General features: G+C 36.6%; 1 protein-coding gene across 8 annotated transcripts in view; it reads left to right on the top strand.

Annotated features, from left to right (window-relative positions):
- The window catches only part of AGPS (alkylglycerone phosphate synthase), a 166,776-nt gene that overhangs the window by 49,365 nt on the left and 90,830 nt on the right, over window positions 1-26,581 (top strand). For all 8 annotated transcript variants that reach the window (XR_010322284.1, XR_010322285.1, XM_064286963.1 and 5 more), the window contains 6 exons: window positions 430-520; window positions 4,925-5,045; window positions 5,142-5,216; window positions 7,676-7,747; window positions 9,377-9,456; window positions 12,070-12,150. Coding sequence is in view for 6 of the 8 variants with exons in the window: in XM_064286963.1 (XP_064143033.1) it covers window positions 430-520; window positions 4,925-5,045; window positions 5,142-5,216; window positions 7,676-7,747; window positions 9,377-9,456; window positions 12,070-12,150 (520 nt within the window). In the remaining 2 variants the exon portion in view is untranslated. The remainder of the gene's footprint in view (window positions 1-429; window positions 521-4,924; window positions 5,046-5,141; window positions 5,217-7,675; window positions 7,748-9,376; window positions 9,457-12,069; window positions 12,151-26,581) is intronic.

The raw sequence follows: 26,581 nt of genomic DNA, 5'->3' as shown, positions 1-26,581 counted from the left end.
AAAGGGCATGAGGGGAAGTAAGGTATTTACAGAACAAAAAATAAAGCAGCTATGGTATAATATTCTTATCCAGCTGTTCCATCGTCAGTTTTGTGGGGGAAGTAGAGAGGATGCAAAACCATTATAATGAAAAAAAAGTTGTTGAATATGGCTACCATGATTTTCTAAATATCATTCATAAAGAATTACAGAAAAACAATCTCACTTGGAGCAGTGGCAAGGGAAGAATCAGACTAGAGCCAAAACATTATAGTGGAAGAAAATTGCTGAATATGGCTACAGTGATTTTCTAACTATCATTCATAAAGCATAATGATCTCACTTGTATTTGTGTTGTAGGAGCTACTTGACCATTACTGGAAGCAGAGTCTAAGCTTTAAATTTGAATGGAGATACCTTTGTCTAACGTTTGCCTTCTTTGTACCTTAGATACCCACTTAGTGGCATGATTTTACCAACTTTTAAAGATTGGATCCAAAATACCCTTGGAGTAAGTCTGGAGCATAAAACTACCTCTAAAGTAAGCAAATAAAAATGATTGATAACATGTTTAACTGTATTTTTTTAAATCCCCAACTGTGTTTAATTAGATTCACCTTTATAATTGGCTATAGTTGCTTTAATGCTTTTTCCGTATTTTTTGTTAAGAAACCTGCTGGTTATGCAGTTCGTTTAGATCTCTCATCTCAGATCTAGATGCTAATTTCAGAATTTATCTGATATTTATCTGGCAAATTCTTTATCCTTTCTGAGTCTCAATTATCCTCATTTGAGACGTGGGAGTAATAACTATCTCTTTTTCCTCTGTAGGTTGGTAATGAAGTTCAATTAGTCAATCATGTGAGAGTACTTTGTTATAAAAATATAAGTTGCTGTTATTTTTAGATATTATTAAATAATAAATAATTACGGATAGTAATCTAGGGTTAATATAGAATAATTTAAAAATATAATGTTATGTTTAATATTAGGACATTAGAATATATGCAGAATTACAGAAAAGTAAAAATTTAAGATATAAGTGATAGAAATTTTTAGTTTGCTCATATAATTTCATTGTTTTGTAATAGGATTAGAAAACATTAAATTGTCTATTCATAACAAGCTTAATAAAATGTTTAGCATTTCTTTGTATTATTATTTTGCCATAGCTTGGTACTCTGCATGACCCTCTAACTGAATATAAGTCCCATAAGCGCAAGGGCAATGTTCTACACTGTATTCTCCACATGCGAGATGCTGTAGATATTGAATGAGTGCCCATTATATTTATTTATAAATCCAAAGTTATTCTAGTAATTGCATTAGGCTATACTAGTTCCTGTCCTCCCAAACCAGATTCTTTTAATTTTTCTGAAAAAGATCTCCTTTTTCATCTTTTTAATTCTTTGTACCTCTCTCTCCTCTTTTTAAGAGACTTAATAAGAGAATAAGAAAATATGTTGTCCTTAGGTGCCGTCAAGTTGGTTCCGACTCATAGCGATCCTGTGTAGAACAGAATGAAACACTGCCCGGTCCTGCGCCATCCTCGCAGTCATTGTAATGCTTGAGCCCATTGTTTTAGCCACTGTGTCAGTCCACCTTGTTGAGGGTCTTGCTCTTTTTTGCTGACACTCTACCAATAATGATGTCCTTCTCTAGGGACTGGTCCTCCTGATAACATGTCCAAAGTACATGAGACGAAGCCTTACCGTTTGCTTCTAAGGAGTGTTCTGGCTGTATTTCTTCCAAGACAGATTTGTTCGTTCTTCTGGCAGTCCATGGTATATTCAGTGTTCTTCACCAACACCGCAATTCAGTGGCATCCATTCTTCTTCAGTCTTCCTTATTCATTGTCCAGCTTTCGCATACATATGAGGCAATTAAAAATACCATGGCTTGGGTCAGGTACACCTTAGTCCTCGAAGTGACATCTTTGCTTTTTAACTCTTTAAAGAGGTCTTTTGGAGCGGATTTGCCCAGTGCGGTGCGTCGTTTGATCTCTTGACTGCTGCTTCCACAGGATGTGGATCCAAGTAAAATGAAATCCTTGACAACTTCAGTATTTTCTCCATTTATCATGATGTCGCTTCTTGGTCCAGTTGTGAGGACGTTGGTCTCCTTCATGTTGAGATGTAATACATACATCTGTAGTCTCTGATTTTCAGCTGTGAGTCCTTTAAGTCCTCTTCACTTTCAGCAAGGAGGGTTGTGTCATCTGCATATTGCAGGTTGTTTAATGGGTCTTCCTCCAATCTTGATGCCACATTCTTCTTCAAACAGTCCTGCCTCTCGGACTATTTGCTCAGTGTACAGGCTGCGTATGTATGGTGAAAGGATGCAACCCTAACACACACCTTTTCTGACTTTAAACCACACAGTATCCCCTTGTTCTGTTTGAATGACTGCCTCTTGGTCTATGTACAGGTTCCTCGTGAGCACAACAAAGTGTTCTGGAATTCCTATCCTTTGCAATGTTGTCCGTAATTTGTTATGATCCACACAGTGGAATGCCTTTGCATAGTCAGTAAAACACAGGTAAACATCCTTCTGGTATTCTCTGCTTTCAGTCAAGACCCATCTGACATCAGCAATGGTATCTCTCATTCCAGGTCCTCTTCTAAATCCGGCTCGAATTACTGTCAGTACCCTGTCAATGTACTGCTACAATTGCTTTTGGATGATATTCAGCAAAATTTTACTTGCGTGTGATATTAATGATATCGTTCAATAATTTCTGCATTCTTTTGGATCACCTTTCTTTGGAACGGGCACAAATATGGACCACTTCCAGTCAGTTGGCCAGGTAGTTGTCTTCTAAATTTTTTGGCATAGATGAGTGAGCACCTCCAGAGCTGCATTTGTTTGTTGAAACATCTCGGTTGGTATTCTGTCAATTCCTGGAGCCTTAGTTTTCGCCATTTCCTTCAGTGCAGCTTGGACTTCTTCCTTCAGTACCATCAGTTCTTGATCGTCTGCTCCTTACTGAAATGCTTGAATGTTGACCAATTCTTTTTGGTATGGTGACTCTGTGTATTCCTTGCATCCTCTTTTGATGCTGTGTCGTTTAATATTTTCCATGTAGAATCCTGCAGTATTGCAACTTGAGGCTTGAATTTTTTCTTCAGTTCTTTCAGCTTGAGAAACGCTGAGCATGTTCTTCCCTTTTGGTTTTTCTAACTCCAGATGTTTGCACATGCCATTGTAATACTTTGTCTTCTCCAGCCACCCTTTGAAATCTTCTGTTCAGTTCTTTTATGTGATCATTTCTTTCTTTTGCTTTAGCTGCACTATGTTCCAGAGCATGTTTCAGAGTCTCTTCTGACATCCATTTTGTTCATTTATTTCTTTCCTGTCTTTTTAATGACCTTTTGCTTTCTTGTATGATGTCCTTGATGTCATTCCACAGCTCATGTGGTTCATAGTGTTCAGTGCGTCGAATCTGTTCTTGAGATGGTCTATAAATTCAGGTGGGATGTACTCAAGGTCGTATTTTGGCTCTCAGGGACTGGCTCTAGTTTTTTCAGCTTCAACTTGATCTTCTGTGAGAGCAGTTGATGGTTTGTTCTGCAGTCGGCCCCTGGCCTTGTTTTCACTGATGGTATTGAGCTTCCCTGTAGCCTCTTTCCACGGATGTAGTTTATTTGATTCTCGTGTATTCCGTCTGGTGAGGTCCACATATGTAGTCGACATTTATGTTGTTGAGAAAAGGTATTTGTAATGAAGAAGTTGTTGGTCTTGGAAAATTTTATCATGCAGTCCCCGGTGTTGTTTCTGTCACCAAGGCCGTGTTTTCCAACTGTGGATCCTCCTTTGTTTCCAATTTTTGCATTCCAATCACCACTAATTACTAATGCATCTTGATTGCATGTTTGATCAACTTCAGACTTCAGAGGTTGGTAAAAATCTTCAGTTTCTTTGTCCTTGGCAGTAGTGGTTGGTGTGTAAATTTGAATAATAATTTTCCTTGCAGGCGTATGGATATTATCCTATCATCGATAGCGTTGTACTTGAGGATGGATCTTAAAATGTTCTTTTTGACGACGAATGCGATGCCATTCTTCTTCAATTTGTCATTCCCGGCATGGTAGACCATATGATTGTCCTACTCAAAATGGCCAGTACCAGTCCATTTCAGCTCACTAATGGCTAGGATATTGATCTTTATAAAAGTATCATATTTTTCCTTTAAATATTCTTAAGTTTTTCTTTTTCCCAAATACTATGCCATGGGTTTTTTTTTTTACTCATAGCAGATTTGATTTAGCCAGTCATTTATAGACCTCTTCCACTATAAAAAATGCTAGGTGTGATATTAGGTGCTTTTGGCAAAAGTTATTACATTTAACCTCCCTTCTTTACGGTACCCCTATAAATTTTGTGGTAATAACCTCATTTAACAGATGAAGAAGCAGTGGCTCACAGAAGTTGGGTAACTTGCCCAGGGTCACACCGATTTAACTCTAACGTTGAGGATTTATTTTTCAAGTTGCTTATTAGTTGAAATTGAGTTTAATTATGTTGTAAGTTTTAAAACAGTCCTATAAAAATGGATCTGTTACTGTAGGGCTAATTTTTGATCTTTTATAATGGAAATCAAAGTATAGGAAATGCGGAGCTTTATCTATAGGTAAAATGTAGATAATACAGCTGTCAAGTGACTTTTCTCCATTCTTCTTAATCTAAAATTAAAGATTTGAAGCTTTGCTGTTTCCTGTGTTCTTACTGACAATCATGATGCAGTGAAAAGGCAGGCCTTAGAACCAAAACGGCAAACTGTCACAAAGTTGATTTCCATACGTATTATTTGGTATTTTCCTATGTTTCTGCCTTACTTTGGATGTTAAAAACAGAACAAACTACTTTTTATAGTTGTTCTCGCTATCAGAGATATTTGGAATTTATTTTCTAGAAATAAGTTAAAGCAACCAATTTTATTTTCTAGGCATCCTTAAACCCTAATGATACACCTCCTTCTATTGTAAATGAAGATTTTCTTCATGACCTTAAAAAAACTAATATTTCATATTCACAAGAAGCAGATGATCGAGTATTTAGAGCTCATGGTAAGCTACTTTATCTGAGTACTGTTAACTTTAAATTTAAAAGTTTCCTATAATTTAAGATGTTTCTGCATTTTTCTTTTTTAAACTGCAAAACAGGTCATTGTCTTCATGAGATATTTACACTCAGGGAAGGAATGTTTCAGCGAATTCCTGATATAGTTTTATGGCCGAGTAAGTTTTTTTTTTCCTTCTTGTACCATTAATTTAGTATTATTGTCCTGAACTGTTGGTGTTGATGATCGATGTTATTTTGATGATTTAAGTCTTCATTTTGAATGTAAATAATCATATTGGGATGTCAGTTTGTATAGCAATTTAGCTGTTCCTGGAAAAAAAGAGAAAGAGATCCTCAAATAGAGGAAATACTTTTGTTTTGCCTGTTTTTTATTAGCTTTAAAAAAAAAAAAAAAAAAAAAAAATTTTTTTTTTTTTTTTTAGGCTACTTCTACCAAGATTTGAGGGAGATTCATTCCGTTTTTCTTTTTTTTTTAATAATTTTTATTGTGCTTTAAGTGAAAGTTTACAAATCAAGTCAGTCTGTCACACAAAAACCCATATGCACCTTGCTACACACTCCCAATTACTCTCCCCGTAATGAGACCCATTTTTCGCTGGAAAAAACAAAAGCAAAATTTAGCAATTTTAATTTCTCACAGGAAACCTAATAGAACATGCTTTCATATATTTTGAGTAGAACTTTCCAGGGTGCCTTCTATGTATTTTCTTTGTATGTTTGAATATTAAAATACTAAGAGAATACCATCAATGGTAATACGTGGCTTGCTTTAAGAAATCTAAATATTTATAAAACTCCAGATTTAGGAAACAGATGGAGTTACTCATCGCACAGAAGATTTTTTGCTTTGTAAAATCCTTCCCTTTTGGTTAGTTCCCTCACAACTTTGCCCTTTGATTTTTTTTTTCTCCATTCTAATTTTCAATTCCGGCCTTGATTAGTACATACCTAGATTTTTGCAATATTCTTAAAGGTTTCCATGCCGTAAGTTTTTTGTCCCACCCCTACACCATTGAGAGGTTAATTTTTCTAAAAATATTCTTTGCCATCTTGTTTCATGCTTCAGGCATCTACAAGAATGATGTATTGCTGACCAAATCAAGTTTATACTTTTATTCTGTTGAATCTTCCAGTTTAAGGACTTCTTGAAAATAGTTTGTTTTCCAACAGATTGTCAGTTCATTGAGGTCTTTGATGTAAATTTCCGATTGACGATAAAGTCTTTTTTAAAATATTCCCTTTGTCATGTTGTTCCCCTCCTTAAAAACCTCCATTAAATTTGGATTGCCAGTCAAATTAAGTCTTAGCACTTCTTACTTTGCGTTTAAAATGGTCTACAATTAGGTTTTCATTACTTATGTAACTTGTACATTGATAGAGTGTCCTTTAGTTATTCACAGTAGAAGAGAATTCAAGTGCAGTGCATTATATGTAATATTTTAACATTTTTTTAAAAAACAGAATAGAGAATAAACAATGGATGCTAAAATTAGTGGGTCTGAAAAATATGAGAAACATGATATTTATGTTATCTTTGGTATCTTCCCACAAGATACTTATTAATTTCAACAAGAAGTATAGTACCCTATTATTGAGAAACCTAGCAGACACCACCTAACCAAATGATGAAAGTTAACGTTACCAGAAATGAGACATGTCTGCATCATCCACGGAAACCCAGGTGGTGTAGTGATTGATAGCTATGGCTGCTAACCAAAAGGTCGGCAGTTCGAATGCACCAGGCGCTCCTTGAAAACACAATGGGGCAGTTCTACTCTGTGCTATAGGGTCGCTATGAGTTGGAATTGACTCGACACAACGGATTTTTTTTTTTTTTAATCATCATCCACTTCCAGATATAAAGCACTGAGAAAGGCGAATTCTTGCCAAAAATGTATATATCCTAATTTTATCATGAAGAAACATCATACAAACCCAAAAATGAGAGATGTTCTGTGAAATAACTGACCAATACTTTTCAAAAGTGTCAAGGACATGAGAGTCAAAGAACTGTCTTAAATTAATGAAGAGTAAGGAGAAATGATAACTAAACGCAGTGTGTGATCCTGGATTTGATTCTGGCCCAGAAAAGAGGACGTTATTATTGGAATAACTGGCAAAATTTGAATAAGGTCTGTACATTAGTTTATAGTATTGTCAGTATTTTGTGGTTTTGATAATTGAACTGGAGTTCTGTAACATGCTAATATTCAGGGATGCTTGGTGGCGCAGTGGTTAAGAGTTACGACTGGTAACCAGAAGGTCAGCAGTTCAGATCCACCAGCTGCTTGGAAACCCTACGGGAACCTTTCTGCGCTGTCATGTAATAGGGTCACTATGAGTTGAAATTGACTCAATGGCAACAGGTTTGGGCTTTTTGTTGTTGTTGTTGTTTTGGGTGAGGGACATTCTTTGTACTACTTTTATAACTTTTAGTAAGTCTAAAATGATTTCAAAATGAAAAGTTAAAACAACTTTTTTGATTTATTTAATATGTCAATGAGTGAATAAATGAAGGACAAGTTTAGATACTAGAGAACTTTATATATAGACCCTTATATTGCAGGGTTATTCATATCCCTGTGATTAATTAATTTTCCTTTTTTTCCAACAGCATGTCATGATGATGTAGTTAAGATTGTGAATCTAGCGTGCAAATATAACCTTTGTATCATACCAATTGGTGGTAGGTATTGCACCTTTTGAATTTTAATGATGTAAACTTGTGTCATCTCACTGACAACAACATTTTTGTAATTATGATGTGGTTACTCTAAAAATTTATGGTGTTCATTACTGTTCTAAGTAGATCCAACTAAATTGTTTGAGATGGGTGTACACTCCATTCATGGCTTCTTTCCCATATGGATCCTTGTGGAAGCTGTGGTTTAATGCCTGAAGAAGTGCTGCTTTAATAACTGCTTTCCAACTTGTATGTTTACAGAGAGAATTTTATTTTCCAAAAGCTAAATATAACCAGTGTAACGCGGTTCATATCCGCCAGGCACTCCTTGGAAACTCTATGGGGCAGATCTACTCTGTCCTGTAGGGTTGCTATGAGTCGGAATCGCCTCGATGGCAGGGGGTGGAACCTTTTGAGAAGGAGTGCTCTGCAGAGTAAGAGATTAACCAGTTCAGTGATGACCAAATCACTAATATCTGTTAAGATAGAAAACTAATGCTATTTTTTAATTTTAAGAAAAATTTCATCTCTTTGGATCTTTTATCCACCGTAATGTTTTACCAGTTTGCACAAACCAAAGGAAATTATCTTCACTGACTGAATTGCCATTGATGGAATGGAAATGGGGACTCAACAAATCTAGCAGCTCTGGATACTCTCTTTAGCTGATGCTTTACTTGTTGAATTCATGAAAAAAAAAAAAAAAAAGCACCACAATGTCAGTTTTTCTTATGAATCTTTTTCTGATTTCAAATGACTGTGACAAGTAAATAGTGGTTCCTGATTATAGGCATCATGTTTTTAACTGACAATTCATGATTTCACCTTGTAAAATTAAGCCAAACCCTGTAGAACACCCCCTATAATTCTTGTACCAAGGTGACTTCCACATATTTTCCATCCAAAATGCATGAAAGTACCGTTTAAGAAATTATTCTGATATATGGTGATACAAATCATGTTAAAAACTGTTAACGCTGTATTTTTCTTTATTGGTGTCAAAAAAGCATTTTTTCTTTGACAACCAGTGTCAAGGGAAAACAGCAACACCTTGCTTAAATACTTGTATTATTTATTTTATGTTAAAAACACTTTTTCACCAAAGAACATATAAACTTGTTTTTGTATATTCCATAATCTGAACAATTTGAACTTATGTATATTCTAATTTATTAAAGCCTTTTGGTATGGGACTATAAAATATTATTTTAAACGATAAATGAATCTCATAATTATGATAGAAATGAGGTAATGGTGTCTCTAATTTTTTATAGGATGAGAATTTTTTTCTTTTAAGCTAACTCTCCACAGTAATCATTAGCTTAGAACTTTTCTAATCGTGTTTTTGGAGTTCCACAAATTGCTAGGGGCTTCACTTGAGTGTGCCATACCCAGGGAATGGAATCATATCCCATTGCTTTCAGCTCCATAATATTTCTTCATTTTGGCACTCAGCATAAAATAAAGGTGAGTTTGCTTGTAGTATACTAGCATTGCAAATCGTATTTTGCAAAGTAGAAATAGGCATCACCTTGTTAGCGGGCATATATGTACTTTGCATTAGGGGTTTGCCTTAGAAATGTAGCTTAAAAATAAAATACTTAAACATAAAGTTGTTTCCTATTTTGACAGGAGGAACAAGTGTTTCATATGGCCTGATGTGTCCTGCAGATGAGACGAGGACCATTATTTCTTTGGATACTTCACAAATGGTATGTGATAATTGAAGTATTGGAGGATAGCTTTCTGTTTAAAACATCTCTATGACTCAGTCCTAGTTGTTATTAAAAAAAGGTATATTGTACATTTTGACACTGAGTAGATGCTTAGAATTCTGTGGTAGAATTTTAAATGTATTTTTTCTAAGCATTTATTGTACAGAGAAAGTATATTCACTTTAACCTTGAACTGTCTCAGATATTATTATGATGGGTGGTACTCAATAACTGATTTGACTGAAGTCAATAAGCCTTCTCTGTGCATGATTTTGCACAGTGTACTTCTGATACGTTGCTGGGTACTGTTGAGTTGATTTTCAACTCGTAGTTATCCTGTGTGTCATAGTAGAACAGCCCCATAGGGTTTTCTAGGCTGTAATCTTTACAGAAGCAGATAGCTGGGTCTTTCTTGCATAGAGCCGCTGGGTGGGTTTGAATTGCCAGCCACTCTGTTAGCAGCTGCATGCTTAATGGTTATGCTACCAGTGCTCCTCTCTGATGTGATATGTAGAAAGTAGTTAGAATTGTGACATTTTTATAACATATATGGTAATATAAGAAGTTATTGTTCTTGTTAATTCGGATTGAGTAATAGATATTGGATGTAACAGAGTAGCATGTACATTTTCTTTAGGTTTCCCTAAACTTTCCATAAAAGTAGTTTTCTTCTCTGCCTCCTTCAATTTCTTTCCTTTACCAAAAAATATATTCGGATACCTGAAAGGTATAAGATATATAATTAGGACAAGTATATAATTGCCTCAAGAACCAATTTTTGGGGGGAAGATGTGTACAATTTAAGGTGCCATCGGCTTAATAAATTTGTCTTTTTATTTTGTGGTTTAATACTTTATTTTGAATAGTTGTTACAGGAAAAAAACCTGATTTTCCCCATAGTTACCTTGGAATTACTATTGTCTTATGTAAAGAGTACTAATTTTAATGATGGTGTCTGAGTCTGGGTTCTCTAATAGAGCAAAACCAGTGAAGCATGTATATTAATATATAAAGATTTACTTCAAGGAAATGGCTCATGCAGATGTGGGGGCTGGCAAGGCCTGAATCTGTGGGTCAGGTGGTAGGCTGAAGGCTTCTGGTGACTCATGTCCCAAGAACCAGAGATCAGGTGATGAGAAGTGTGCAGGATCTAGAGAGAGAGCTTAATCAGAACGTCCATTTATATACTAGAGGCAGGCCCCACCCCCAAGGAAAGTTACCTTTCAACTGATAGGCTCCTCACATCAGATCACAAAATGGAAGATGATTACATGGTATCTGTCAAACCACTGAGAATCATTGCCTAACCAAGTTGACATATGATGTTAACCGTCACAGATGGCTTTATATAACATAAAAAATACATGCACTTACATCATCTTATTTGGTGCTTAGTATAGCTCTGTGGGAGTCCCTGGGTGATACAAAAGGTTAACATGATCAGCTGCTAACCAAAAAGTTGGAGGTTTAAGTCCATATAGAGGCATATTAGAAGAAAGTCCTGGCAGTCTGCTTCTGAAAATCAGCCATTGAAAACGCTGTGGGGCACAGCTCTCCTCTGACACACATGGGGTTGCCATAAATTGGAACTGACTTGATAACAACTGGTGTGGCGTGGTATGGCATAGCCTTGTGAATTAAACAGTGCAGTTACTTGTATGTGTTCCAATTTGAAATTTAATCAGAGACCTCTATTTTTGTATTATTGTGGTTCTCCTTCTTTATTATTAGCTAGACTTATCCTCATTAGTTATTGCTTTGAAATTGAGCATATCAAAGTGCAAATAAAGCATCCTTGGAATCCAGAAGAAGATTCTGTATATTACCTGATTGCTCAGCCAAATAGAAGGGATGAAAGAGCCTGCTCTTAAAAGTCAAAAGTAACTCATGAAAATTCTTATATATATAAATTAGTCAAAATAAGAATGTTAAAAAACAATTTTTTTTGACAGTCACACATTTGGCAAGTTGAGCCAGACAATACTCAATGTCTTGTTTTGAGCATGAGGCAGGGATGTGTTTTTTTTTAAAACCTGGGGTCTTTGGTTCTATTTTGGATTGAAAATAAAGTAGATATATCATTTACTGTATTTCAGATGTCTTTGCAGATATCTAATCTTATAACTATCTTCTGATATTTCTAAATTATCAGATAAAATTGCTAGCTATGCTAACAGTAGTGCAGATAGTATTTGCAGAGTGCCAGGACCTGTGTATGCTCAGCTTTTTACATGTAGTTTCTCATTTCATCTTGACAGCAACCCTGAGTAGGTATTATTACTATCCACATTTTACAAATGAGGAAACACTAAGCTTAGATGGTTAAATAATTTACCTAAGGTAAAAGGTTGCATTTAATTCAAGTTAATATCTGACTAAAGACAAAGTGTATGTTTTTAACCAACCGACTCATAATAAACTGCTTCTCTTACTATGTCTGTCATCTTGTATAGTTAGGGATAAGAGGAGCTTTCCAATGTGAGGGAGGGAAACCCTACTGGCTTAATTACTATCTTGTCACTTGCTGCTTTGAGTTACGAAGTTATAATTCCTGAAACAATGGATGATAGCAGCTCATGGAGCTCAGACTTCTTTTTTCTTTTACAACAGAATCGAATCCTCTGGGTCGATGAAAATAATCTGACTGCTCATGTAGAGGCTGGCATAACTGGACAAGAGTTGGAAAGACAGGTATGTTTCTTCTTTGTTAAGGTTTTCAAAACTGCTCTGTGCCCCTTCTGAATGAAGTATCTTTCATAAAACTTTCACTCGCTCAACAAATTTGTTCAGTTTTTATTCTGGCTCAGGCATTGAGCTAGCTGACATGATAGTAAATAAGACACTATTCCCTTTCCCTCTGGTAGCTTATATTAGGAAAGAAAGTTAGATAAATTAACAATTATGATTCAGAGTGAGAATTACTATGTGAGGGCTAAATGCAAGATGTTATGGCACATCAAATAGAGTTAGGGGAAAGCAGTGGCCAAAGAAAGCATTGCAGGATGTAGCATTTAAAATGAGACTTCATAATGAGTGGGAGTTAGCAAAAAGAGATGGAAGTGGGGAAAGCAATCCAGTTAGAGAAAGTAGCATGTACAGATCGTTTAAGGACAGCTGTTGCTCTTAGGTGACTGAAGTAGCTGAGTATGGCTGAAGCCTATCAGATGTATACGGCAGAATGCATTCTGGTTAAGTATAGTAATGGTAAAACATGAAGCTAGGAAACCATGAAGAAATAGGATCATAAAGGGTTTTGTAAAGCCTCTTTTAGAAGTTCAAACTTACCTTTGTAATTAAACAGTTCTGGCTATTGTGTGGAGGATGGATGGGGGTGGGTGGGTGTAAGGGTAGGGTAAGGGGCTGCTGCAGTTAATTCAGACAAGAGCTGATAGTGATCTGAAATATAGTAGTAGGAATGGAATAAAGTGAATATAGAGTTCTCAGAGCTTGGTGATAATTTGGATCAGCCTGGTAGATGTTGGAAACCCTGGTGGCGTGGTGGTTAAGTGCTTCGGCTGATAACCAAAAGGTCAGCAGTTCAAATCCACCAGGCACTCCTTGAAAACTATGGGGCAGTTCTACTCTGTCCTATAGGGTCTCTATGAGTCGGAATCTACTCAACGGCAGTGGGTTTTTGGTTTTTTGGTAGATGTTAGTTTTTGCTATTCAATGAACTTTACAATGATTTTTTTTTTTTTTTTAAACTACTCGTGTAATGAGTTAATGAAACTCTTGGTGTCCTTACAGATTCTTTTTTGGGATCCTAATGTGTTTTTTTTTTTTTGAGCTCTGGTGGCCCAGTGGTTAAGTGCTACAGCTGCTAACCAAAAGGTCAGCAGTTTGAATCCACTAGCCACTCCTTGGATGTCCTATGGGCAGTTATAGTTTCCTATAGGTTTGCTATCAGTCGATTTTCCACGGCAAGAGTTTGGTTTTTTGTTTTAATGACTTTTTGGAGAAGTTTAAGTTTCCTTCATAAATTCTAAGCAGGTAATTGTTAAATTGTATTGGCTCCTTCAGTCCCCTCAAACGTGGTTAGGATGACTGTAATTTAATTTTTATAAACAAGAATTAGAAAGTCCAATTTGTTGGTGATGTACTGACCATTTTGCTTAACTTGGGTTATAGCTCTTTCCAGCCCTTTAACAGGACGTGGAGAGAGATGTGATTGAATGTGATCTTGTTTTTATTTATTTTATAAAACAATGTGATGTGTTTTTACTTCTTTCTTGCTGATTTGATGAACAGTTTAGTAATTCATCATTTTACTAATATGGAATAAAATGACTCCTTATACTGAAGATCTTAAGCCTAAAAAATTATCACAATTAAGCTACTTAAGCCTATTATTGTTGTTGTTAGGTGCTGTCGAGTCAGTTCTGACTCTAGTGACCCTATGTACAACAGAACAAAACACTGCCCAGGTCCTGTGCCATCCTTACAGTCGTTGTTATGCTTGAGCTCGTAGCCACTGTGCCCCCACCATCTTTTGAGCACCTTCCAACCCGAGGGGCTCATATTCTGGCACTGTGTCAGACAATGTTGTGCTGCTATTCATAAGGTTTTTACTGGCTAACTCTTTTCGGAAGGAGACCACCAGCTTCTTCCTAGTCTGGAAGCTCAGCTGAAACCAGTCCTCCGTGGGTGACCCTGCTGGTATTTGAATACCAGTGGCGTAGCTTCCATCATCACAGCAACACGCAAGCCCCTGTAGTATGACAAACTGACAGACGTGTGGGGGACTTAAGCTTAAGAAGTCTCCTAAATTCTTTTTTTAAATCACTTTTATGTTGTCATGTAAAGAAGGTTAGATTTCTGTAAACCATGCATACTTGCTAGAAGTTTGAAAGCATTTTCACATGTGTTTAAGTAACCACGACATATACTCTTTTCTAATCCTCCCTGTATTATTTTCTGATTAATCTCGAAGCTCAGTTGGAGCCTGGTTGTTGATGTCTCCTGCTCAGAAATCTTCGATTGCAACTCATTACTTATTTAAAAAAGACCAACCTTTTTTAGTCTAGCTTCAAGCCCTGTTACAGTCTAACTGAGCTCTACCCTTTTAACCTCACCTCCCACTGGTTCTTTTCACATACTCTTGTACTTCAGGCAGAACATGGGCTTCAGAGTAGGTAGACTCCCATATGAATTCTGGATTTTATTGCTATGCTCTGTTTGTTTGGAATCTTACTCTTTCTCCCTCTGTCCTGTTGCCATACATATCAGTTTTACTGTCTTTTAAGGTATAGCTTTTACTGTGCGCCAGTCATTTAATTACAATACGTGCTGCTTCACCTAAACTCCATGGAAGTCCGTGTCTCATTCATTTTTGTTGTTTCCACATTTTTTTAAAAAAATATTTTGTGTTTTAGGTGAAAGTTTACACAGCAAATTAGGTTCCCATTTTAACAATTTTTATGAAGATTGCTCCCCCACAGTATTTTTACACTAAATAGGTTGTGGGCTGAATGAATATGTTTATGCCAAGATCTTTAAATAATATGTTCAGGCTTTTTTTTTTTCCTACCATATTCTTTAAAAAAAAAAAAAAAGGCTTCTCTGGAGGAGGGACTTCAGAGAGGCAGCAGAGGGGTTGATGATTCCTCTCTGCAAAAAAAAAAAGTGTAAAACTGGAAGAAATTATCAAAAAAACACTGGAAATCAACTGAAGGTAGGCAACAACTTGGGAAGCATTCTTGAAAAGCTTCTAGAGTTTTGGGTCAGAATGCAAGAGCCTGCAACATTACCGTTCGAGGCTGCTCTCTTTCCATCATTTTATCCCACCACCAACTGACGGGTAACTTCTTGAATAAGAATCAGTATATGCTGGTTCCTGTCAGGCATCAGGCAGAGATCAAGTATATCCCTGCTGTCCAACTCCTCCATTATCTCTTATACCAGCTGCTTCCTCCACATTACTCTTTCTCTGCTGGGTTCGATAATTCGCTGAAACATCTCACAGGACTATACTCACATGATTTATTAGGGTAAGAGTATATAATTTGGGAGTAACAGGATACAACTCAGCATCAGTGGCAAGAAGAGGCACACAAGTTATGTCTGAAAGGGTCCCTTCATCAACCAGGATAGCTCTTGGCTAGACAACTGTCTATCAGGACAGCTCTCAGAGCAGTAAAGCTCTCTGAACACTTGGGTTCCAGGGTTTTTTATTATCCAGTCCACATGCTCCTTTTAGGTAACTAGACGGACTCCTTAGACAGACCTGTGCTCAGAGATAGTTACTTAGGGAATCCCCTAAGGTTATTTTTCCAAAGACCAAGGGCAGAAGGCCAAGTAAGGGAATTCACTGCACTATACCCACACCCCATCCCAACCCATACTCATTCGACAAGAGCTGTAGTTTTTAACAGCTAGGAGCTGGCCATGAAAACCAGCAGCTTTGCTGCCAGAGGAGATGGTCCTAGCTTTGGGTCCATAAAAAAGCCCTCAGCCTAGTTGGCTAAGATGCATTCCTGGTTAGGGTAAGCAGCAGATTAGTCAACATTTTGTTGAAAAAATGCTGAAAATGAGAGTCATTGAAAGACTGAGATAAGCTTTCCACACTTCCCTGATTGACTGGGAAACTATGCATACCTAAGGGAAACCCGAGAGAGCCTGGTTAAAAGTGAAAGTCAAAGGATATTTGAGAATTGGCTACCATGAATGGTCTCCCCCAATCTTTATTATTTATTTATTTATTATTAACTTTTATTGAGCTTCAAGTGAACGTTTACAAATCAAGTCAGATTGTCACATATAAGTTTATATACATCTTACTCCGTACTCCCACTTGCTCTCCCCCTAATGAGTCAGCCCTTCCAGTCTCTCCTTCCGTGACAGTTTTGCCAGCTTCCAACTCTCTCTATCCTCCCATCCCCCCTCCAGACAGGAGATGCCAACACAGTCTAAAGTGTCCACCTGATATAATTAGCTCACTCTTCTTCAGCATCTCTCTCCTACCCACTGTCCAGTCCCTTTCATGTCTGATGAGTTGTCTTCGGGGATGGTTCCTGTCCTGGGCCAACAGAAGGTTTGGGGACCATGACCGCCGGGATTCCTCTAGTCTCAGTCAGACCATTAAGTCTGGTCTTTTTATGAGAATTTGGGGTCTGCATCCCACTGATCTCCTGCTCCCTCAGGGGTTCTCTGTTGTGCTCCCTGTCAGGGCAGTTGTCGATTGTGGCCGGGCACCAACTAGTTCTTCTGGTCTCAGGATGATGTAGGTCTCTGGTTCATGTGGCCCTTTCTGTCTCTTGGGCTCTTAGTTGTCGTGTGACCTTGGTGTTCTTCATTCTCCTTTGCTCCAGGTGGGTTGGGACCAATTGATGCATCTTAGATGGCCGCTTGTTAGCATTTAAGACCCCAGATGCCACATTTCAAAGTGGGATGCAGAATGTTTTCATAATAGAATTATTTTGCCAATTGACTTAGAAGTCCCCTTAAACCATGGTCCCCAAACCCCCGCCCTTGCTCCGCTGACCTTTGAAGCATTCATTTTATCCCGGAAACTTCTTTGCTTTTGGTCCACCCAATCTTTATTTATACAGATCAATTGGCAGAGAATGGAAGCCTTATGGGCTTTGAAATGGTATAGCACAACCTCTGCCCAAATTATTAGCTGAACACCAAGCTATGTAGACATAGCGGGTGTCTCTGAGAAGCCAGACTACAAAATAAGAATAAAAAGGCTGAGTACAGGCAGCAGCAGCTATACCACATAGGAAGATTAATTAAGTCGCGGTAAGTTAATAAAAAACCAAGAGCCCTCAGAAGAAATAAAACAGAGGTGCTACAATGTATAATTCACATGTTTAGTTTTCAACCCAAAATTAGTAGATCTAGAAAGAAAAAACTGAGTGGGCCCAGATGTTGCATATAGCACATGGCAGCTATTACAAGTACATTAAAAGAGTTAAAGGAAACTGTATTAAAAGCATTAAACGAAAATAAGATGAGCATGAGTCAACAAATTACGAATCTCTGTAGAAAAATACAAAGCATAGAAAAGAAGTGAATAGAACATCTAGAATTGAAAAGTACAGAAATGGAAATGAAAAGTTCACTAGTTGTGCTCAACAGCACATTGGAGACAACAAAAGAACAAACTGATGAAATTGAAGATACATTAGTAGAAAGTAGTATGAAGAACAGAAAAATGAAGATAAGGGAAGAAAGCATTAAAATCCTCTGGGACAGTATCATGCAGTGCATACATGTAACGGATGTAGCAGAGGGAGATGAGAGAAAGAGGCAGAAAAAAATTTGAAGAAATAATTGCTGAAATCTTTCTAGATTTGGTGAAAAACATTGTTCTAAGAAGCTCAAGGGACCCGAAGTAGAATAAACACAGAGAAGCACATCTAGATACATCAGGATCAAACAGTTGAAAGACAAAGAGAAAATTTTGAAAGCAGTAGAAGAGAAACAACTTATACAGGGGAACAGCTGCCTTCTCATGAGAAACAGTGGAGTCCAGAAGGTAGTGGAATGACATTTTTAAAGTGCTAAAAGAAAGGAAAAAAAAAAATGTCCCCCAAGAATTTTGTTTATAGTGAAAGTAGCCTTAAAAAGTGAAAGTGAAATAAAATCATTTCCAGATTTAAAAAAAAACAAAGGGTATTTACTGTTAGCAAACATGTCCTGCAGAAAATTCTAAAGGAAATCTTTAAGGCTGAAAGGAAAACAATAACACCGGAGGATAACTCAGATGCAAAGGAATGAATAACATTGGGCATGATAGTTATGTAGGTAAATATTAAAAACTGTACACATTTACATGCATACGTAATATGAAGGGTTTATTTTTCTATTTGGAGTCCCTGGGTGGCACAAATGGTTAGGTGCTTGACTACTAACCAGAAGGTTGGTGATTCAAACCCACCCAGAGGTACCTTGAAAGACAGGCCTGGTGATCTGTTTCTGAAAGGTCACAGCCTCGAAAACTCTATGGAGCAGTTCTGCTCTGCACACATGGATCGGAATCAACTCGACAGCAACTAACAACAACAACATTTTCCTTTTTGCTTCTCTTAATGTCTGTAAAAACCATAAAATTGTATAGAGCAAGAATTGACACTTGTTGGTTTTATAACATATATAAAACCAAACCCATTGCCATTGAGTCAGTTCCGATTTATGGTGACCCTCTAGGACAGAGTAGAACTGCCCTAAGGGTTTCCAGGGAGTGGCTGGTGGATTTGAACTGCCAACCTTTTGGTTAACAGCTGAGCTCTTAACTACTGTGCCACTAGGGCAGATGTAGTGTATGGAACAATCAGAGTACAAAGGAAGGAGAGGAAATGGAGCTATATTGACACAACGTTACTCTATTTTACTAGAATTAAATCAATATTAACCTGAGATAGGTTATGATAAGCTAATGATACATATTTTAGTCCCTGGACCAACCACTAAAACTTTTAAAAATAAATGAATAATAAAAGCTAAAAAATTAAAATGATACACTAAAAAGTATTTGTTTAATGCAAAAGAAGGCAGTAAAGGAGTGACAGGAACAAGGCATGAGACATAAATAGCAAAATGGCAGATGTAAATACAATATCAGTGATGATTACTTTAAATGTAAATGGACTAAGTACTCCATTCAAAAGGTACAGTTATAAGACCGGATTAAAAGAAGATCCCATCTCTGTTTTTTAAAGAGACGCACTTGAGATTCAAAGACAGAAATAGGTTGACAGCAAAAGGGTAGAAAAGATATACCAAGCAAACAGTAACTGTAAGAGAGCTGTGTTGGTTACATTAATATTAGCCAAAAAAGACTTTAAGACTGGTAATTTTAAGGCAGGGAACATAATTAAGAGGTACATTTTATAACGATAAAAGTCAACCAGCAAGAGATAGATCAACAATAGATAAAGTCAACCAATAGTTGGCTCTTTGAAAGATTAACAAAATCAGTAAACTTTTAGCTAGATTGGACAAGAAGAAAAAGACACAAATTTACAACTCAGGAATGAAAAAGGGTATATTTACCTAGATTCAATAGAAGGTAAAAAAATTGTAAGAAATATTAAGAACCGCACTAATGCTAATACTAAAACTTTAGACAACTTAGGTGACATGGACTACTTCCTGGAAAATCACAAGTTACCAAAATGGTCTCAAGAAAAAATAGAAAATTAAAAAAAAAAAAATTTGAATACTATGTCAAGAAATTGAATTAATAATTAAAAAATCTTACCATAAAGAAAAGTCCAGGTCCTGAAGGCTTTATTAGTAATTCTATGAAATATTTAAGGATGAAATACAGACAGTCCCACGGTTACGAACGTCAGAGTTAGGGACAACTTATACTTAAGGACAGACTTAGAAATGGCTCTCTTTCATAACCCAGAGGCAGCCTGTAACATCAATTTTCTGCAAGCTCGTGCAGAATAAGAGAGAACACTTCCGAGGTTACTGTATGTGATCAGTGTTACCTGATACCAAAGACAAATGGCATAAAAAGGAAACAATGTTTCATAGATGTAAAAATCATTAACAGACTATTAGCAAACTGAATTCAGTATCATACAGAGAGTTATATACTATAACCAAATGTATTTTGTTCTAGCAAAACTAGGTTGTTATAACATTTGAAAATTAATTAATACACATATTAATATAATAAAAACTGTACAGCTAACATCATACGTAATGGTGAAAGACAGAATGCTTTACCCTTAAAGATTGGGAACAAGGCTGGGACATCCACTTTCACCACTTTTATTTAGCATTGTAATAGAGAATCTAGAAAGGGAAAGAAATTAAAGATGTACAGACTGTAGACAGCATAATCTGATATGTAAAAATTTTTAAGAAATCCACAAAATAAGTGACTTTAGCAAGGTATCAAGATGAATATGTGAAATGTGTTCTATTTCATATACTACCAATGAAAAATGAAGGAATGAAATTAAAATAATTACATCCCAGTAGCATAAAAAAAAAAATTAGGAATAAATTTAACAACAAAAAAGTGCAAGACCTGCACACTGAAAATTTCAAAACATTGCTGGAACAAAATAAGACCTAGATAGATTACCACTGTATGATTGGAAGACTCAATACTGTTAAGGTGCCATGTCTTCACGAACATACTTACAGATTCAATGCACTTCCTAGCAAATCTGCAGCATACATTCTTTTATTTGAAAAGCTGATTCTAAAACTTAGGTGAAAATGCAAAGACCCTAAGATAGCGAAAACAATTTGAAAGACAAGAACAAAATTGGAGGATTCAGGATTGCATGCCTTAATTCAAAACTTAATATAAAGCTACAGTAATCCAGACAGTGTGGTATTGGTATAAGGATGTTCATATAGGTCAATGGAACATACTTGAGAGTCCAGAAATAAACCCACACATACACGGTCGGTTGATTTTCAACAAAAGTGCAAAGATAAATGGGAGAAATGATAAGCTTTTGAACAAAGGCTGCTGGAACAGTTGGATATCCGTACGCAAAAAATATGAACCATTCTCTTGCCTGAACCGTACGTACAGCATAGGAAAATCTTGGTCTTCAGGTAGACAGTGTTTTCTTGGATAGTTTATATCCACATTTCTTGACGTCGGAATTCTTTTTCTCATTGTAGTGCCTGCCTCTAGTTGCTTGAAGTTGTTCTGCTTGTGATCAGGTGTGAATGAAAGACTTTGAAAAAAATTAACAAACTATTCTCTTTATTTTTTAATATAGTAAGATGCAAAGAACTAGGATAAAATTGAACGTATTCGTTGAGGAAGTGTTAAAGATTTTCAGGAAGTCAAAGTTTTCTGTGTCAAGGTAATTAGATTTGTTAATAATGAACTTCAGTGGGCAGAGGAATGAAAAACTTCAAAAAATTCTGTATTGGTCTTCCATTATGCCTGAATGAAGTATTATCATCAGCAATTTTTTAATAATACAGGATGGCCTTTCCTGTCTCAAATTTTATATCCTTTATTATAGCATTTGATGTAGTATTTTAACCTTTCCAAGTTTTCGTTTTTTTTTTGAAAGGTTAGAATTAAAATTCAAGGAACATATTTCCTTGAAATTTAAGTGACATTTTCCTAGACTGGGATCTTCTGATATTTTACCTACTAGTTCATTTCCCTAAATGGCAGTATAGAACTTTATTTTTTGCCTCTAGTAGACCATATACAGTTTCTACACCTGTTTTGATCCCAGTTCCATTTCTTGCTCATTAAACTTCTGTGTCCTTCAATTTTTACTTCATCAAAGGTAACCAGCTTAGATTGTCTCAGTTAGTTTTTCCTTCTGGATGTTTTAAAATGATATAGATACAGTAGTTGGGTAACACAGATTTTAACCTCTTTAATATGTAATTACTTTTGTTTTTTGGGGGCTCTGGTGGTACAGTAGTTAAGAGCTCAAGCTGCTAACCAAACATGGGCAGTTCAAATCTACTAGCCGCTCCTTGGAAACCATATGGGGAAATTCTGCTCTGTCTAACAGGCTCACTATGAGTCAGAATCGACTTGACGGCAGTGGGTTTTTGCTTTTTAATGTATATAAAATTTAAGGCATATCATTAACATGCTTATTATGGATTTTTGGAATTTGTTTTTAGGCTAACCACTTGGCTGTTAACTGAAAGATTGGTGATTTGAAACCACTCAGTGGCTCTGTGGGAGAAAAACCTGGCTATCTGCTTCCATAAAGATTATAGCCTAGGAAACCCTTTGAGGCAGTTCCGCTCTGTCATATTGGGTGACTGTGAGTTGAAATCGACCTGGTGGCAGGCACAGTAACAACATGGGCAGTATCACTAATAACTTCATATTACTTTTCTTTGTTTAGGAACCCACCTTTTGAAAATATTTTATTAGCTGTTAGCCATTATCCTCAAATATACTTCCTAACTATGTGACCTTGGGCATGTTACTAAACTCTGTGCCTCAGTTTCTTCTTCTGTAAAATGAGAATGATAATTCCTACTTCATAAGGTTTTTGTTAGGGTGAAATAAGTTAATACCATAAAGTACTTAGAACTTTGATTTATTTAGTTCATTTTTATTGAGCCTGTGCCTGCTTTATTTAAAAGCAGCTGACTTTGAATATTCCTCCTGTATACTGAAGACTCCCAAATTTATATTATCATCCCAAAATTCTTTACTGAACTCTAGACTGTCTATCCAGCTGTCTAGTTAATATCTCCACGTGGATATCTAATGGACATTTCAAAATCAACATTTTGGAAACTGAAGAACTACTTTTTTTTCTTAATTTTTATTTGTGCTTTAAGTGAAAGTTTACAAATCAAGTCAGTCTCTTATACAAAACCTTATATATACCTTGCTATGTATATATATATTTTTTTATATACTCCTAGTTGCCCACCTCCTAATGACACAGTACATCCCTTCTCTCCACCCTGTGTTTCCGTGTCCATTCAGCCAGCTTCTGTCCCCCTCAGCCTTCACATCTCCCCTCCAGATGGGAGCTGCCCAAATAGTCTCATGTGTCTGCTTGGTCCAAGAAGCCCACTCCTCACCAGTATCATTTTCTGTGTTGTTGTCTACTCCAATCCCTGTCTGGAGAGTTGGCTTCGAGCATGGTTCCCGTCTTGGGCTAACAGAAGGTCGGCGGACCATGACCTCTGGGATCCTCTGGTCTCAGTCAGACCATTAAGGGTGATCTTTTTACTAGAATTTGGGGTCTGCATCCCACTGCTCTCCTGCTCCTTCAGGGATTCTCTGTTGTACTCCCTGTCATGGCAGTCATTGGTTATAGCTGGGCACCATCTAGTTCTTCTGGTCTCAGGCTGATGTCTTTGATTTATGTGGCCCATTCTGACTCCTGGCGCATACTTGTGTTTTTCATTCTCCTTTGCTCCAGGTGGATTGAGACCAGTTGTTGCCTCGTAGATGGCTACTTGCTAGTGTTTAAGACCCCAGATGCCTCTCTCCAAAATGGGATGCAGAATGTTTTTTTTTAATAGTTTTTATTATGCCAGTTGACCTAGATGTCCCCTGAAACCACGGTCCCCAAACCCCTGCCCCTGCTACTCTGGCCTTCAAAGCATTGAGTTTATTCAGGAAACTTGAAGCACTACTTTTAACACGTCCTTAATCTAGACCTATTGGTGGTGAATTCTTTTTCTTTTTTTGGTCTGCAAAAGTCTTTATTTCTTTGTTTTTTTTTTTTTGAAGATATTTTTACTGAGTATAAAATTATAGATTGACAGGTTTTCTTAATTTAAAGATGTTGCTCCATTGTCTTTTTACTACTGTTGTTTCTGATGGGAAATCTGATGTTACCATTATGTTTGTTCCTTTTTATGCAACATTTTTTTCCTCTGGCTGTTTTTTATGTGTTCTTGTTATCAGTGGCTTGAACAATTTGATTATGATGGGCCTTGGTATAGTTTTCTTCATGTTCCTGGTGCTTGGGGTTCGTTGAACTTTAATTTGTGAGTTTATAGCTTTCATCAAAATTGGAAAAAATTTGCTGTTACTTTTCAGATATCCTTCCTCCCGCAGCCTTTAGGGACTCTATTTATTTACATATTACGCTGCTTGAAATTGTCCCACTGCTTACTATTGTTCTTTTCACTTTTTTTTTTAGTTTCTGTTGCTGTGTCTTGAAGTTCATGAAATTTTTTTATGTGTATTCTGCTTTTAATTCCATCAAGTGTATTTTTTATGTCAGACATTGTGCTTTCATCTCTAGGTGTTTGATTTGGATCTTTTTACATCTTCCATGTCTCTACTTTTTGAATATAAAGAATATTGTTATACTAACTGTTTCAGTGTCATTGTCAGCTAACTTTAATAACTGTGTTAGCTCTCAGAGCTCTGGTGGTGTAGTAGTTAAGAGCTTGGCTGCTAACCAAAAGGTTGGCAGTTAAATCCACCAGCCACTCCTTGGAAACTGTATGGGGCAGTTCTCCTCTGTCCTGTGGGGCCACTGTGAGTCAAAACTGACTCAACAGCACCTAAGAACAACAGCGTATTAGTTCTGTATCAGTTTTGATTATTCTGATAATGATTATTGTTGTCTTTATGGGTTGTATTTTCCTGCTTCTTTGTATGATTGATAATTTTTTATTAGATGCCGGCCATTGTGAATTTTATCTTGTTGGGTCTTGGATATTTTTATATTGTGTAAATATTCTTGAGATTTTTTTTTCTGGGATGGAGTCATTTGGAAACAGTTTGATCCTTTTAGATCTTGCTTTTGTGATTTGCTAGGCAAATTTAGAGCTAACTTTTTTTTCATTACTGAGACCTGACCTTCTTGAGTATTCTATGTATAGTAAGATGCAAAGAACTGGAATAAAATTGAACATACTTGTTGAGGCAGTGTTAATAATTTTCATACTGTGAGTTAAGAATTTTTCCAGTTTGGCTTTTGGGCACAGATACCATTTCATGCCCCGTGTGAGTGCCTATATTGTCCTCTAATCCTTTTGGTTTATTTTTTTCTCTGGCCTTGGGCAGTTTCTTCACTTGCCTGTGCTGAATACTCAAGGAGGACCCGCTACAGATCTCCAGGTTTTTCTCTGTTGCTGCTATCTCCTCTTTGGTACTTTCTCCTGTGAGCTGTAGATGCCTTAGTTTCCCAGGACTCTTAAATCCATCCCCTCAATGCAGGGTGTTTGCTGAGTTCTGCCGGGATTCTCTTTCCCTGTGCTGCAGCCTAGATACTCTCAAGGCACGGAGCTGGGGCATTTGTAGTGCTCATCTCCTCTGTTGGCTTTCTGTTATGGATCACTGTATTTGTTACTTTATACTTCATGTCCAGTGTTTGAAAACTTGTTTCTTAAATTTATGTATATATATGTATATATTTTCTTTTTTTCAGGTGAGAGGGTAACTCTTGTCCTTTTTACTCTATCTTCGGTGCAGGTGGAAGTTCCTGCAGTACTTTTAATTTTTTCTGTTGTACTTTTCTTCTAACTTCTGATAATTTCAATATGTTTATTGTTAGTTTTAGTTCCACTCTCTTTGTATAATATACCCTCCACAGTTTAGGAACTTATTTGCTTATTTGTTTTAGTGACGTATCCAAAGCTCTGCATGTAGTAGGCAGTGAATATTTATTGTTTCAAAATGGGGATACAGAAGTGAGTAAGATAAATTTCCTGTTCCTGTAGAGCTTGATGGTACATAGTAAGTGATTGATGTATTTGTAGTTGTTATTTTTATGTAGGGTATCGTGGACCAGAGGGACTATTGTATTTTATTAAAAAAGGGTATTTAATTAAGTGTATGAGTAAATCTATGGACCTTACTTTCTTCAGCAGACTTTTCTTAGCTGATGGTATAAGCGACGGGTTCTAACTGATGACCTTTTAGTTAGCAGCCAAGTGCTTTAACCACTATGCCACCAGGGCTCCTTGTTTGCCATTTATTAAGTACTTACTGTGCCAAGAATTGCTTTTCACTGAGTTAGCGTACCATAACCAAGAAAATTCGAAACTCATTGCCGTCTAGTCGATTCCGACTTGTATGACCCTATCGGACAGAGTAGATCTGCCCCGTAGAGCTTCCAGGGAGCACCTAGTGGATTGGAAGTGCCGACCTTTTGGTTAGCAGCCGTAGCTCTTAACCACTATGCCACCAGGGTTTTCTAGCATACTATAGTATCAAAATTTTCTGGGTAAGGTAAATGTCAAGTCTCAAATCCAGGTTCTTAAGCATTACATTTAGCTAGTAGAAAGTTAGGTTTCAACAAAGAAGTATATTTAAATTGGCGTACTAGGGAGAACTCCCCAAGTGTGGGGAGGGTAGTGTCTTTTTTTTTTTTTTTCTCTTACCTTGTTTTTCATTGCTTTACACAATTCGTGGCACATAGTAGATACTCGTAATTAGAGAAGGCAATGAAGTAGCCTACCTGACGTAAGAGGCAAATTAACAGTATAATCTAATATTGAATGTACTGATACAAATAATTTAAATGTGTGTTTAATGATCTGCTTCTGTATAGATAATGTGGAGGTGTCTTTTGTCATGAGAATATGTGAAAACTCTCTGCTTACTGCCTAGCACATCTTAGGGAGTCCATGAATGTCTTTTCTTTTTCTTTTCCTAATTATTTCAGAAAAATTGAATAGCAGTATTCTTTTTAGAGTAAATAATATGAATATAGATTTTAGGGGATAAGTTAAG

Source organism: Loxodonta africana, chromosome 6 (genome assembly GCF_030014295.1).
Source record: "Loxodonta africana isolate mLoxAfr1 chromosome 6, mLoxAfr1.hap2, whole genome shotgun sequence".
NCBI lineage: Eukaryota > Metazoa > Chordata > Mammalia > Proboscidea > Elephantidae > Loxodonta > Loxodonta africana.
This window is presented reverse-complemented; position numbering and strand designations above follow the sequence as displayed.